Raw genomic sequence first — 15,354 nt, forward strand, 5'->3', positions numbered from 1 at the left:
TGATGTGTTGTAATCCAGATCTAGAACCTTAAACTGCTTTTTGTGTCTGTAAATGAATTTCTTTCTTATCATTGTCCCGATTGGTGTCTGCTGACACTTGACACTCTGTGGCTCCTGATTTGTCTGTTGTCAAGGTCTCACCTCAGTGTGATTCCTCACGTTTTGTCATGATTAAAGGATGAATGTGAACACCGCTTCAGTCACTGTGTTCACTTCCTGATATGTCAGAACTGTGCTCACGTCACTCACTTTTTTAACAACATGACACACTGCTGTAAACTTGAAAAAAGTAATCGGAATACAGTAAAGCGTGGGCAGTTAACATCTCTGTTAACTAGTCATGATAGAAGCCAATATTTCTGTCCTAACATGGTCTGAATATGTTTCACTACAAGCTAACATTTACAGCATGACTTTAAGCTAGCACCATAAAGATGGTAAAAGACACTGTAATATGTAGAAATGCATGTGAAAAGTGTTATATTAGCAATGGTTGTGCTACTCCACACAGCCACTTTAACATTAATGACACTGTATTTGTTACCTGTAAACAGTGGGTCGTGTGTGATAAAAGCTTGTGCAGAAAGTAGCACGTGTAGACTGTCCCATAGCACTGTATGAAGTGATAAGATGTGAAAGGACATATATAGGGTACCTTAAAGGGCGCCTTAAAAGTGTTTCCCTGAGCTTTTACTTGCAGCTTGATATCTAAATAAATGTAAATAAATGTGAATGAAAAAAAAAACGCTGGAAAAAGGAGGAGCCCGGAGCTTCGTCTTTCGCTCGGCCTACCCCGCTGTAGCAGACGGACCATCAGAGACTCGAACTTGGCCGTTAAACTCTGGGGTCTGACTGCTGGCCTCTTAATGCCGTGCACCACACAGCCGGCCAGTTGACATTAGAAAAAAGGACATTTATCTTCTGTTGTTCAACATTTTTCTTCCTTTTTTAAAAAAAATATCTGTTTAGCTTCTTGTGCAGTATTGTTCCACACAAATGACACATGGAAACCTAGCAATTTTTAATTGCCTTTCACAAAATGGGACTGCCAATGTTGCAGGTGTTACTGTGCCAAAGTCTTCCTGCTAACCGGAAACCTGCTGGCAGCACCACTATGTTCTTACCACAGTCTTCAGTATCAGCTTTGTTGCCTCTTTTCGGCACACCTACCTAGTCCCACTCATCCACTTTATCTGCTCATGGCAGATTTCCCCACACTGACCACTCCTTGGATTAAGGTAAATTCAAGCAGGTCATTATAAAAAAGACACACAGCTTGTCATCTTATCCTCTTAAAAGCACTCTGTTCATTTGTTTGCTAGATTAGCCGTTAGCATACACACACTGTGTTAGAGGCTTGTTGCTACCTAGTTAGCGATGCTACACACCTGTTACTGTGTATTTTTCAATGATTCAGCACTCCTTGGATTTTTAGACAGTAATGAGATCATCTGCACACTCCCCAGAGGTCCAGAGTCCAAATGTGACCTCTAGCACCAAACGCTTGCTGCAGTTGTTGGTGTCAGAGGTGACACACAAGGTTTTCAGTGCGATTACTTTTTCATATAGGACCAAGTATGTTTGGATAGCGTTTTTCCCTTGAAAACTGCCGTTTAATATTAGACATTGTTGTCTAATGTTATAAATGTATTGATCTGAAACGTGTAAGTGTGACAAATATGGAATAAGATACGAAAGCAGAAAGGAGGCAAATACTTTTTCACAGCGCTATAGTCTGTAAATGGTCTTCTTTTGGCTATAGTAGATCTTTTACTTCTTCATTTTTTAATTGTTTGTTAAAATAGTTTTTTCGATCATATTGAGTATAGACGAATGCAACTGTGAGCTTTAGCGATTAGCCCGTTTCAACAGGACCGTGATCCCGATGTGTGAGACAGCAGGGTGCTGCCACTGGTGTTGTAATGTGTGATTTAGTTCCTCCTAACATTTCAGTTTGCTTCCAGTATCTATCCTCTGTGATTACTGGCTCTTTAGACAGATTTAATAGAAGTGTGTGAGCTATTGGCTCAGTATAAAGGGTCAGTAGTGTTTTCACGTCACCTATCCATCCTCCATTTAGTCACCCAAAGCATGTAGTAAATACTCCTCACTTTTATTCATCTTCTCTTAAATTCAGACAAATTCCCACTTGTCCAGTCACCAAGTGTTTCTTCCTGGTCTCAGGTACAGCAGTGATCTCTGCTCCTATTGTCCTGGGGGCTGTTGGTTTCACCTCAGCTGGAATAGCAGCTGCAGCTCCTGTGGCCAGTGGAGGAGTGGCAGCAGGTAGTGAGGTGGCTGTTTTGCACTCAGCAGGTCAAAAAAAAAGAAAGAAGAAAAATCCCCTGAGTTGGTGAATCATACGTCACACAACTTAAAATGCTTTTCACCATTTTAACTCATAGCTCACCGTTTTAACTCATGAGCTAAAACTCCCTGCTTTTTTTAACCTGGTTTTGCTTTTTAAAGAATCTAATGATGTTGGAGGGAGGACTCGTTTTAATTAGGATTCATGTGGATCTGCTGGGATAAAAAGACTGGATTAGAGACCCTCTGTGCCCAAGGAAAGGAAATTGGTCAAAATTTGGAAGAAAAAAATATTGTTTTCAAAATAAACTGCATTATTCCTAGACTCTGATAAAGTAGCTTTGCATGATTCAATGTTCAAAATAATCCAACCTTTTCGTTTTAAACCAAGTTTCTTTTGGTTGGCTACCTCCACAAGCAAAACGTTTGAGCAGTCGGTGGGTGGAGCCTCCATATCTGACCATATCTGCTCTATCTGACATCATACCAAGCCATGGCTATTTATACAGACATTTATTTTAAACTTTGGCTATGTTCAGGTGGGGGAACCAGCATTTTGAAAATATATCTGTGATAGAAAACAAGGGAAAGTACAAAAGGTCTCCTGTAATATAGCACTGATTTCCAGGCAGTTGCAAGGGAACCAAGGCCAGGGGCATTTGAGGTGAGGGTAGGAAGAAAGAACAAAAGACAAGCTGTGAAATAAAGAAAGAGTTAATAATTGTGATGACTAAATTCGAAGTGGTGTATAAACAAGAAATGTCCCTTGTTTCTATGGTCTATGGCAGTCGATATATCTGATCCTGAATTAATTTACAAGCTCTCATTTGCATGTCTTACACTTATCCACCTCCACAGAGTGCAAATGTCCAAATGACGTCTGCATTGATACTACACATCAAACAAGGACAACGTTTCACACAATGACGTCAGTGTATACTTAACCAATCCCTGCAAGCAAAAAGCTTCTGATTGTTCCAGACTCTCCATTTTCTCCTGCTCCTGGCACAGTATCACTTTAATTTAAGTTGAAATCCTTAATAACCTCAGGCACTCCCAGCAACCCCACCTGTTAAGAATGATTACACAGTATGAAGACTAACACAAATGAGCATAATAACACACTTTAGCTTAACTGTATTACTTACTACTTTATACATTTCACGCTCACATGATAATGTACATGCTGTAGTTTGTTTGTAGTTTGTAGATTATTAAGTAAAAATGTGAGCCCATCTCTCAGCATTATTAACATTTCCCACACTGTACCACGGAAACATACTCTTTACCACTGAGTTTGCTGGGATCTTTTATTATTTATTTATTTATTTTCGAGTTTTCTTCACTCACTTTTTAAATACAACCTCTTCCTTAACAGTCCTGAATCCTCCTTCTCTGCGTGTGAAACGAAACCCACATAACTACACAATTTTCGTTTTCGTTGTCTGACATATTTATCATCAGTTTCACTTTCGCTTTCCTTACTTTAACTGATCAGCTGACTCGTGTTATTGTTTCCTTTCGTCACGCTGTTCACACCGTTTTTAAGTTTTGTTTTCCAGGTAAGTTTCGTTTCTTGTTGACAGACTGCAGAGTGACACAGTGAGGATCAGCTGTTGCTCCTAAACACACGACAACATGTTTTCCTGGGGAGAGGACTGTCAGCGCGGGTTTTACGTGAAAGACGGCTCCGGTACCGACAGCACGACCACTGATGATGGAGTTCATTATTTAAACATCAGCTATCACATCGCGGATCTGTCGGCAGGTCGAAACGTGCTGGCTTTCGTTAAAAGTAACGGAAACGCGTTTTTTATCCAAATAAACGAGAGCGAGGATGGGAGAAGAGCGAGAGGCAGGCAGAGTGAGTATCGGTGTCAGTAACAAGTTCACTCTCTGCTACATTTAACCGAACTGTGTCCACTCACACCTGCTGTGTTTGTGGCTTGTGAATCTGCAGAGTTTGTGAAACACAAAGAGAAGATAGAGGCTGTGAGTTGTGGCGATGATGTGGTCGCACTGCTGTCTGAGAGCGGCAAAGTTCTCTGTGTGGACACGAGACACCCACCTTTCACTCCCAGGTAACAGATACAGATTATGCTCCACAGACTGGCATAAAAAGTCATATTATGTATTATTATTATTAGTAGTAGTAGTAGGCAGGTAGGTAGGTAGCATCATTGTTAGTATTCCTAGTCCTAGGACAATGCCTATATTTGGATTTTGTATAGATATATATATATATGGCTTCTTTCAGCTCTGTTCTCTTCTTCTGCTCCATCTTTTTCAGGCCACTCGAAGCTTTTTCTAACATACACGTTTCTCAAGTTGCTTGTGGGAGTCAGCACTCCGTTGCACTCACCAAAGGTACAGTAGAATTCTGCAAGTGCTACAAATGGACAAGTAAAAATGATTAAAACAGACTGAGTCAGCCCATCCAGCTTACATTCAATCACATTTGGTTGCACTTCATAATACACATGTAATTTTATATCATAGTCTGTTTTCATGTAGTTCATGTTACTTTGGCACGTGTGTGTACAGGTATGTATCCCTAATACATGCATGGTATCATAGTTTATCTATCTATCAAACAAACAAGGGATTGAAGTATCAGCTGAACCGTCAGCGTATGTGGTTGGGCAAAAAGATACACTTATAAATTGGGATTGCAGCTGAGATTAATTTTTGTCCTCCATAAACATTATCCTTGATTTTCACACTTGACTCTCCATCAGGAATTTTCACATTATTAACATTGCAATGCATGTCTACATTTCTATTTGAAATGGAAATTTCTTGTGCATTATTTTATAGAAATGTAATCAACTTTCTTCAGCGTGACTTATCTTCCTAAAGATTTATCTTTAGGAACTTTGGGATCTGCACCAGGATATAAAATTTTATTATATAAAAATTTTACTGCACACCCTCAGTTTGTGACCATCCAACTGATGGGCTTGTCATAACATTGATCACGAACTCATAAACTCCCACAGATGGTCAGCTGTATACGTGGGGTCAGGACTGCAGGGGTCAGCTGGGTCTGGGTACGAGAGAGTCTGTCTGCAGATCACCTCAACATGTGCCATCACTGTCAGCGATCCCTGTGATCCAGGTCGCTGCAGGAGGAGACCAGAGTTTTGCCCTCTCTGTCTCTGGAGGTGTTTTCAGCTGGGGAAGAAATGACTGTGGACAGCTCGGGCTGGGAGACACTAAAGGTACTGTGGCTTTAAAATAAATGTCCTAACTTTATTGTATGTTAATGAGCATTATAATCTGGTAACATAATAACACTGACAATCCTTTTCCTTATAGACAGACACACACCAGCTCCTGTTCAGTGTTTGAATATGAAGAAAGCTCAGCGCATTTCCTGTGGACAGGACCACACCGCCATTTTGACAAAGGTTAGACAACAGGAGCTTTTTAGTGCTCTCCTTTAAACTCTTCTTCGGTTTCTACCAGCTCCTAATGGAAAAATGTGGTTGCTAAATACTCCATTTGTTCATTGGTGTAAGCTGGTGCTGGGACAGCATGGCCCAGTTTCTTTATCTGAGCCTTTTGCTACCTGCTGTATTGTAACAGTACAGTGAAGAAAAACAATAATAATGGCTGTGGGACTTTACACTGTGGTTGTGTGTTTGGCTCCTCAGCATGGTGCAGTGTTTACATTTGGCTCCGGTCAACACGGACAGCTCGGTCACAACTCACTACGCAACGAACTGCGTCCTCGACTTGTTGCGGAGCTCTGGGGGGCAAAGGTCACCAAGATTGCATGTGGAAGGTACGACACACATATTGTTTAAATTTATGATGTAAACAGTGCTCGAAGAAAGCAGTTAGTAAAGTGTAACTATGGTTTTTAGGTCTAAATATTTAGTATATTATCATCTACACAGGAATCACACTTTAGTGCTGACCGAATCCAAGAGGGTCTACTCCTTTGGTTGTGAGGATCAAGGGCAGCTGGGACATCGAGAGGAGAGTAATCCATCTGTGCCACTGCCTGTTCGACTGCCACAGGGTAACTACACCTCTGTTATTAATGATTTAAGGATACAATGAATTTGCTGTATCTGAGAAAGAAATGATGTGTTTACCTGCCATTTCAGACACTGGTGAGCCCAAAATCAGAAACATCTTCGCAGAAGATAACTGTTCATTTGCAAGATGCTTGTCTGATGAGGTACTGACACTAACACATAAAGTACAGACCATAATGGAGGAGGTGTAAATATGTAAACAATCACTGCTTTCTTTCACAGGGCATTCACAAGGGTTCAAAGACTAACTGTGGCATTGCATCACAACACTGTCTTGATGACATGGTTGACAAATGGATCTCTGAATGTGATTCAAAGCCATGGAAAAAGAAAAAACAGTACGTATGATGCACTGGCAGTCACAGCTTGTTGATTTGCCTGGTGTTTCTGTGACTCAAATTATTCATTTTTTCTGCAATGGAATGAAAACATTAAATCTTCACAGGGAAATCTACAGGGCATTTTCCTCTGCATCCTGTCTGAATAAAAGCTTCCTTGAGCAAAGGTAAATACACAGTTTCTGTGCACCACATTCTTCTTTTTCTCATCTCAAAGGTGGGCTATCTAGTCTCTCGGGCCTGAAATAACTAAAGTATGGCTATAGTTGCTATATATATATGTATATATATATATATGTATATATATGTATATATATATATACATATCATCTAGCAGACCTTCTGAGGGTACTTCACGTAATCTTGGTAACCGGCTACGGGGGATCCAGGTTTCAAGCTTGGCCATGATCCTATTTTTCAGGTCAGTTCCTCTCGCACTCAACGATCCTTCTCCTATCGCACTTGGGGCTATGTACCCAATCTCGGGTGGGGGTGATGATATCTCCCCCCTGACCTGGCGTCCTGACTCCTCCTTGCCGTAGCATTTGTGTTGTACCTCGTCAATCTCTAGCTGTGAGAGCAGTCCCTTCTTTCGAATGTTGGAACACTGAGCTACTAGTTGTTTCGCCGTCATTGTGGATGTTGGGTATCGAAGAATCCATAGGTCCCTCATCCTATTCATGTAGCCCCTTCCGCCGGGGTTACTTGCGTAGTAGCATTCCAACAACGCCCTGTTGTAGTGACGGCCGTAGTGATCGATGTAGCGGTTCCCAATGACAGCAATATCAGGAAGAAGGAACACGAGAAGCTGGAGAAATACCAAGGGCTCAGAGAAGAGCTCGAGAGGATGTGGAGGGTGAAGGTAACGGTGGTCCCCGTGGTAATCGGAGCACTAGGTGCGGTGACTCCCAAGCTAGGCGAGTGGCTCCAGCAGATCCCGGGAAAAACATCGGAGATCTCTGTCCAGAAGAGCGCAGTCCTGGGAACAGCTAAGATACTGCGCAGGACCCTCAAGCTCCCAGGCCTCTGGTAGAGGACCCGAGCTTGAAGGATAAACCGCCCGCAGGGGCGTGCTGGGTGTTTTTTTTTTTATGTATATATATGTATATATATATATATATGTATAGATAGATAGATAGATAGATAGATAGATAGATAGATAGATAGATAGATAGATAGATAGATAGATAGATAAGTGCAATACTTTGATATGGACTTTCTTCTTTTTCTTCTTAGCGGTGATAAACATTTCCAAACTTCACCAAAGTACCACGGCTTAAACCTGAACCATGCACAGCTTGCTTTCAAGAAACTGTTAACTAAGGAAAGTGCTCGGGCAAAGGTATGTTGAATACATAAGTAATCTGTAAGAAAAGTTATGTGTTTGTTTGTTTGTTATTTTATAAATATCTTACTAATAATTTGAGAAATCTGTGTTTGTCCATAAATGCCTAGTAATATAAAGCTAAATCTGTACAGACGTGTCACACAGACACAAATATCTTCTAAGTGTTGATTGAGAAACTAATAAAATACTAGAATTTAATTTGATGAGCATCCAAATCAGAACTTCAGTTCCTCACTCGTGGTGTTCAGATGAGCGGTTCTTGAAAAAACTGCAACCGATATTCAGTTTGTTCTGCATGGCCACATTCTGATCAGACAGTCATACACACATGACACATTTAGTGAACGTATCCTTATAGCTAACCTTTTCGACAACTTCAGATTGTAACTGGTTACACTCTCCCTGACCAGGCACTGCTCTTGTCTGTGTTAACTGAATGAACTTCCTGACTTTTAAAGAATGACTATATAGTCCTAGCATTTTTCCTCTGAACACCGTCGAACAAAAGCCACATTCAATGTACCTGGAGCTACCTGCTGTTCAGTGATTTTTGGAATCATCTTCAAACAGATCAAGGCTGCTGTGCTACACCTGCTCCCTTCCCTTGATCAGAAACCAGTTGGAGTGGAGGGGTTGAGAATCTACCTTCTTCTCAATGAGCTTCTGCATGCAATCCAGAAACAAACATGGCAACAGAGCACAGAGCTTGCTGAGGCGGTAGCTGGTGCAGTAGCAAGGTTGTCGAATGAAAGCCTTAAGATCATAGGTACTGTCACAGCTGTCTACATGATATCACAATACTCTTTTTAATCTGGAAGGTGAGAAAGTGCTCAAAGCTTCATGGCATGTAGTTTTTATCTGCTCTCTGTTTTGCTTCAGGTGACTGGTGGTCCTCGCTGTCACCCTCCACCATGGTGCGATACGTTAAGGTGTGGAAGAAGGCCCTATCAGAGATCTTGTCCTTCAAACCTGTACCTCGCAACTCTGGAGTCAGACATCTGCTGCTAGTCCTCCAATATATGTACAATGTTAGTATAAATATCCTAAAACAGTCATTTTACTCCCTCTTAAGCCTTTATCTGTCAGTTATTTTACCTGAAAAAAAAAGAAATTTAAAGTCAAATGTTTCCTTTAAAGGCCAACAGCAGGGTTGCAGAGTCTCGAAGGATACCAGAAAGTGATTTTTGTGTGTCAGCTGATGAAGCATTCCTTTTTGAGGATTTGCAACATTGGCTTTTACAGTCACAACAAAAGGTAAAATGTTCTGGTCTAAAGTAGTGTGTCTGTGTGTAATCTACTGTGTCATACTTTGTTATTCCATTCTTCTCATCTTTGATTCTGTCACTTTTAGTCAATGCCTAATGTTGATGTTGATATTACAAAGAAATGGTTTTCATGTGTTGGTAAACCTAAATGATCTATGTGGATTTTTCTATTTCAGTATGCAAATGCTGAGCCGCTCATCCTGTGCAAGTTCCCAATCGTGATGGATCTGCAATCAAAGAAAACAGTGTTCGACATGAATTCTGAATGCACTCAGGTAACTTAAGCCTGAACCAAGCAACTGCTTTATCTTCCACAAATTTGCTTTACACTACCTGCAATATTTAAAAACAAAACAAAACAGGAGGAGTTATTTAATTAGTCAGCAGCCTGATAACCTGAGCAGTGCTTAAATGACACAGATTATTCATCAGGTGACCGGAATTGTGTCAAATGATAATATTGTTCTTCACTTATGAAACTATCAGCAAATTTAGTCCCAGTAATCTTGTGAGGCAGTAGTCATTGTTATTATGGATTACTGTGCTGCCCCCCAGTGCACAGCAAAATAAATGCCATTATAAGAAGTAAGACTTGCTGTATTCAATAAAATGTCATTCAAAGAGAAATAGAATTTTTAAAAATATTTTTTTTGTTATCTCTATTGTAGAGACAGCACCAGATGGCTTTTGGTTTGCCTGATAAATTGAATCCTCAGTCAAATCCAATTTTTTTTGAACTGCGGCTGCAGCGTGCGTCACTTTTCGAAGGCACCTTCAGAGAGCTGGAAGCTGCTCCTCACAGCGCCTGCAAGAAGCCACTTGTGGTGAATATTTTCCCCTGATGATTAAAGTATATCCAGACTCTTCTGCAACTGTTCTCATCAAAAACTTCTGCAACTCTTATATTTTCGCAGGTCTATTTTGATGAGGACCCAAACACCAAAGATGTCTACAAACGAGACCTTTTTCACCACCTGTTTCTTAAAATGGTGTCAGAAGAATCTGGGATGTTCATGCTCAATGACTCCAAAACCCTGGCATGGTTTCCCTCCAATGTAAGACTTTAAAACTGAGCCCACCAACTGTATAAAATTGGTTAAAGGATTGAAATTTTAACGATAAGCAATAATAGAACCAAAGTGAACTTTTATTAATGCAGGCAACAGAAGAGAGCAAGAGAAACTTCTTCCTGTTTGGACTACTGTGTGGCTTGGCCTTGTACAACCAGTGTATCATACACTTACCATTCCCACTGGTTCTGTTCAAGAAGCTACTCAGTTTAGAGCCGACACTGGAGGATATGATGGAGTTCAGCCCGACTGTAGGACGGTAAGTATCCATTTCATTTCAGTAACACATGCTGCTGCTGGTCCCACAGCCTGGCCCCGGACAAGCAGAAGAAAATGTATGGATGGATGTATTTTAAGTTGTCGTGTGTCAAAAGTTACAGTAACTTGTGACTGCTGTAAAATGTACATAGTTGAACTTCTTTTAATACAACTTTTTGTTTTAATTTCTTTAAAGGACTCTGCAGACCATCTTAAACTATGAAGATGATGTTCTGGATAATCTCTACATGGACTTTTGGGTATGTGTTTTACTATAGAAGATGATCAGTAATCTGTCTCATTCTCAGGTTTTGCAGCTAAACTCATCTGATTTATAACTAATTTACAGATAAACTGGGATGGAATAGATGTTGACCTGGATCCTCAAACTCCTGGAAAGCCACTGACAAGTCAAAATAAGTGAGCATATAAAACATGACGTGCTTGTGAGGTTCATCTGCAGCACCTTTGTCTCGGTGAAATATTTGCTGATTTAAAAATTTCCCTCCTAAACAGGAAGGAGTTTGTGGAGGCCTATGTGAATCATGCCTTCAACACATCAGTGGAGAGTGTGTTCCAGGAGTTCAAGCGAGGCTTCTTCCTGGTGTGTGACCAGGATTTGGTGAGGCTGTTTCGACCAGAGGAGCTGCAGGGAGTGCTGGTCGGCCAGGATGTGTATGACTGGGAAAAGTTCAAACAGGTACAGTCAGCCAAACAGACACAGGCTGTAGTTTCACAGCTGCAACAGAATACCTGTGTACGTGTATGTGCCTGACTTTATCAACTCATTTGCAAAAAAATAATTTTCACTGTCTACAGAACACAGTTTATGAGTTGGAGCATGTTCGCCATTCCACCATAAAGATGTTTTGGGAGGTGTTTGACGAACTAACTGAAGAGCAGAGGAAAGATTTCCTTCGTAAGTACTTGACAAATTTCTACAGCTTTTCACTGTTGAAATCTTCCCTGTGATATGTTATTAAAATGTGGGCAATATTAAGGACTTGTGGTATGTACAGTGCTGTGTAAAAGTATTTGCCTGCTTCATAGTCAAAGTTAAATCTTTGACATGATCTAAAACAGACATGACAAAGGACCGTGGGAAGATCCAGACAATTTCTACACAAGGTATTTAGAAAAGGGGAAAACAGCTCATAGATACAGCAGGAAGAGACAAGGGAGTCTAAACTAGACACAGTGCAAACAAGGCAAAGGACTAACAAAAATCTCATAAAGATAGTAACTAAACACAGGGGAAGCACAATAAATAAAAAGAGAGCTAGAATACAACAAACTTTAACTGAAAACAGAACCCAGATAAGCAAATAAAGAAGGTGTAAAACTAGAAACACTAAACTAAGAGGAAAACTAAGGCTCTCAAAATCAAACAGATAAACACTGAGGAATCACAACTTACTTGACACAAAGGGATACAAGACAAACAAATAGACCAGCTCAGACACAGGGACATGAAGTACACAAGAAATACAATATATAATGAACAGAACTAGATGTGAAACCAAAACGCAGGGTTGTGAATGCAAAGAAACAAATCACAAAATGCTGTAACCATTCTAGTCTATTAGAATGAAGTGGCTAGGTCAGAAGAAACCCTATGTACTTATTGTAACAAGATTTGTTACAATAAGTTTGTAATAAGATTTTCCTTCCACTGCTGTTCTTCAGGGTTCCTGACTGGTTATAGAAGAGCTCCAATTCTTGGCATGGACCAGGTCCATATGAAGGTTCGGGTCAAGCAAATTCAGAGCAGCACCTGTGATCAGCACTTCCCTGAGGCCCTGACATGTCACTCTATTCTGAATCTGCCTTTTTACTCAACTAAGGAGATCCTGCGAGACAGACTGACAGAGGCCCTGCTAGCAGATACAGAATTCACACTGTGATGGTGGATCGTATGCAGCTCTAAAGGAGCGTGCACTGTGTCTGAGCCGAGGAGGAGGGATGAGATTTATTTTTACTCTTGGAACTCATCTTTTTTTTCCTGTGGTACCTCAGGATAATTTACACTGTGTATTACAATAATATTACACTATAGCAAATGCACAACTTGACTTTGTAAGATTTCTCTTTTAAAAAAAATTCAACATTCCTACATAAGACAGCTGTGTAACAGCATCAGCATCATAAGGCACTTTAGAATTATCTAACGTTTCTTAATATGTCATAATTTATCCAATAATTTAAATTATTCCAATGAATCAAATCTAATTTTTATGCTCAGACAAAGATGAACAGAATAATTTATTACTTGTTATAAACGTCTGACTATGTGTAATACAATCTAAAGTATCACTTCTGTATTATTTATCACTTTATTCTTTGTGTGTTATTTAATCCTAGTGGGGTTGAATTATTACCAGTTATAAATATTTAACAAATGTAACATGGTTATGTGTTTGAACAATAAAAATGTGTATTTTACACTAAACATTGCTTACCTAGTGTCAATAAATCACTGAACACTGCAGTCTGAGGTTTCCTTCACACTATTTAAAGTAGAAATCATAATGAAGTGCAGATTTTATTTGATAATATTAGTATCTCAGACCGTTGCCCACGCTATGTTTCTGTATACTTATGTCAAAGAGAAGAAAAGTTACTATGCAGTCCAGAGACTCTGCTAGAGCGCCGTTCAACCACCAGATGGATCCAGATTTAAATCCAGTGGCTTCATTTGTTTTAACATTATTTGTCGACTTGAACAGACGCACCAATAAGCTGCTAATTCAAATCCAAGTTGAATGAAAATCTTTACGGAGTCTAGGAACCTGAAGCCACCTGAAATTACATGAAAAAAGACAGTAATATCTTTCACTTTAACCTTTTTTGTTATTTCCTGCCTCTTTTGAGCTAAAAGAGGCCACACAAACACGTGAGATATCGTTGGAAAGCCAAGGATATCCTTTATTGAGCACATCGGGACTTAGTAGGGCAGCTCAATAAGTTCAAAAGATGTAAAATATCCATTGCAGAGGACATAAAAAATACACTGCATCTCAGGATCTCACATGATTCTGAAAGAGGAATAATAGTGTAACCCTGATGTAACAATAGTGCTGTTTGAATCGCATGCTTTTGGGGGGTTTTGCATTTGAAGAAAGAAAGAAAGAAAGAAAGAAAGAAACCACTAGATGTCCCCACTATTCTGCTGGTTGGCTGTCTGGTTCGATGAAACAAAGAACAGCTAGGATGAGATCATCTTGCAGACAAATGCAGCTTTGCAGAGTAACAATGCTTCACATTCAAAACCAAACACAACAAAAAACATCAAATAAAATCTTCATTCAAGAATGAAAATATCTTACACATCAATTCAAATTAACATATACCTTTGAACTTATATTTATGCATGACATCATTAATAATACTATTTGGATTCTTTAAAGAGACAGCACAGGTTTTCTTTCTGAATAAGGAAAATTATAAATTGAGACTTTTTTTAAATTTCAGTGGATCAGTTTTTTTTTCATGTTGACTGTGACAACAAATTCTATTCTTGGACTTGGAGAGTAGCTTTTCTGAAATAATCCTTATTTATGTTAAAACATTTAAAGGTTTCGGCTCTTCCCTTCCTGAGGGTTTGTGAGGCTTCTCCTCACAAACAGAAAATTTGAACATCAAATCAGCTCAGTGTTCACAGTTAAAGCTGTGTGCCTCAGATGACGACGATACCAGCTCCCAGCAAAATGAAAGAGATCCAAAATAATAAAAAATAGAGCTCTTGCCTCACATTGTTTAACATAAACTGGCCTAATTACGTGAAACTAACTATCACATTTAATGTGATCATCCATTATTGTAGCAAATGACAGAAAACAAGAAAAAGAAGAATAGGTCAACTTTAAGCCCTGATTTCCCTCGAGGCTTTCTGAGTCACTCTGTGTGATTTCCGGTCAAATGAATAAAGTCATATGGTCATGGGAAGACAACTGGTCAGGGGATCAGTGGGACAGATCCGCTACAAAAAAGGACTACAGGGAGACAGAAAGTGACCACAAAGCGAAAACTAATGCCATAAAAAAGAGGCAAAAAACAATCACAAATGCAAAACAATTCACACAGATGCATAAATTGCCCTACAAAGAGACACAAAACTATCCTAAATACATACAAATACAAAAATATTGCAAAGAATTCTGACTTATTTTAGGTTGGAAGGACCAAGGCAGTAGGACACATCTGCTAAACAATCAGTAAACTATAATTCCAAAACTATTCACACATATTCAAGATTCAAGGACTTCATTGTCAGTATAATATACACAGTATACAGCATACCGAAATGCCGTTTCACCCCAATGCTCATCTATGTGTTTATGGACCTTGCTTTGTGCACTGGTGCACAGTCTTGTTGGAACAGGAAGGGGCCATCCCCAAACTGGGAGCATCAAATTGTGCAAAATGTCTTGGTACACTGAAGCAATAAGAGTTCCTTTCACTGGAATTAAGGGGCCGAACCCAACTCTTGAATAACAACCCCACACCATAACGCCCACTCACCAAACTTTATACTTGGCACAGTGCAGTCAGAGAGTACTGTTCTCCTGGCAACCGCCAAGCCCTGACTCATCCATTGGACTGCCAGACAGAGAAGTGTGATTCATCACCCCAGAGAACACATCTCCACTCCTAGAGCCCAGTGGTTGCGTGCTTTACACCACTGCATCCGACGCTTTGAATTGGGTTTGATGATCCTTAGAT

The 15,354-nt window shown here is 39.9% G+C and overlaps 1 protein-coding gene across 3 annotated transcripts; it reads left to right on the plus strand.

Annotated features, from left to right (window-relative positions):
* The first annotated feature begins 1,128 nt into the window (after positions 1 to 1,128).
* LOC101482646 (putative E3 ubiquitin-protein ligase HERC3) lies at positions 1,129 to 13,081 on the plus strand. 3 transcript variants are annotated; one of them, XM_076886809.1, is made up of 25 exons: positions 1,138 to 1,238; positions 2,185 to 2,286; positions 3,894 to 4,171; positions 4,268 to 4,388; positions 4,598 to 4,674; positions 5,307 to 5,528; positions 5,626 to 5,717; positions 5,964 to 6,094; positions 6,210 to 6,334; positions 6,423 to 6,496; positions 6,576 to 6,691; positions 6,799 to 6,858; positions 7,928 to 8,033; positions 8,610 to 8,805; positions 8,919 to 9,067; positions 9,177 to 9,293; positions 9,481 to 9,579; positions 9,973 to 10,128; positions 10,219 to 10,359; positions 10,464 to 10,633; positions 10,829 to 10,892; positions 10,982 to 11,052; positions 11,149 to 11,332; positions 11,452 to 11,551; positions 12,319 to 13,081. In XM_076886809.1, the coding sequence occupies exons 3-25, from the start codon at positions 3,946 to 3,948 to the stop codon at positions 12,534 to 12,536; spliced, it is 3,015 nt and encodes a 1,004-aa protein (XP_076742924.1). In that variant the 5' UTR covers positions 1,138 to 1,238; positions 2,185 to 2,286; positions 3,894 to 3,945; the 3' UTR covers positions 12,537 to 13,081. The 3 variants fall into 3 exon arrangements, with proteins under 3 accessions (XP_014266621.3, XP_076742924.1, XP_076742925.1); XM_014411135.4 differs by lacking the exon at positions 2,185 to 2,286 and having other exon boundaries at positions 1,129 to 1,238; XM_076886810.1 differs by lacking the exons at positions 1,138 to 1,238; positions 2,185 to 2,286 and having other exon boundaries at positions 3,796 to 4,171; positions 12,319 to 12,377; positions 12,477 to 13,081.
* Positions 13,082 to 15,354: the final 2,273 nt, after the last annotated feature.

This window comes from Maylandia zebra, linkage group LG7, assembly GCF_041146795.1.
Source record: "Maylandia zebra isolate NMK-2024a linkage group LG7, Mzebra_GT3a, whole genome shotgun sequence".
NCBI lineage: Eukaryota > Metazoa > Chordata > Actinopteri > Cichliformes > Cichlidae > Maylandia > Maylandia zebra.

Coding starts and splice junctions, on each gene's coding strand:
- LOC101482646 (XM_014411135.4), top strand. CDS start 3,946: ATGTTTTCCTGGGGAGAGGACTGTCAGCGCGGGTTTTACGTGAAAGAC. Junction 5,529..5,625: donor CGGGCTGGGAGACACTAAAG/GTACTGTGGCTT, acceptor TTTTCCTTATAG/ACAGACACACACCAGCTCCT. Junction 9,580..9,972: donor TGAATTCTGAATGCACTCAG/GTAACTTAAGCC, acceptor TCTCTATTGTAG/AGACAGCACCAGATGGCTTT.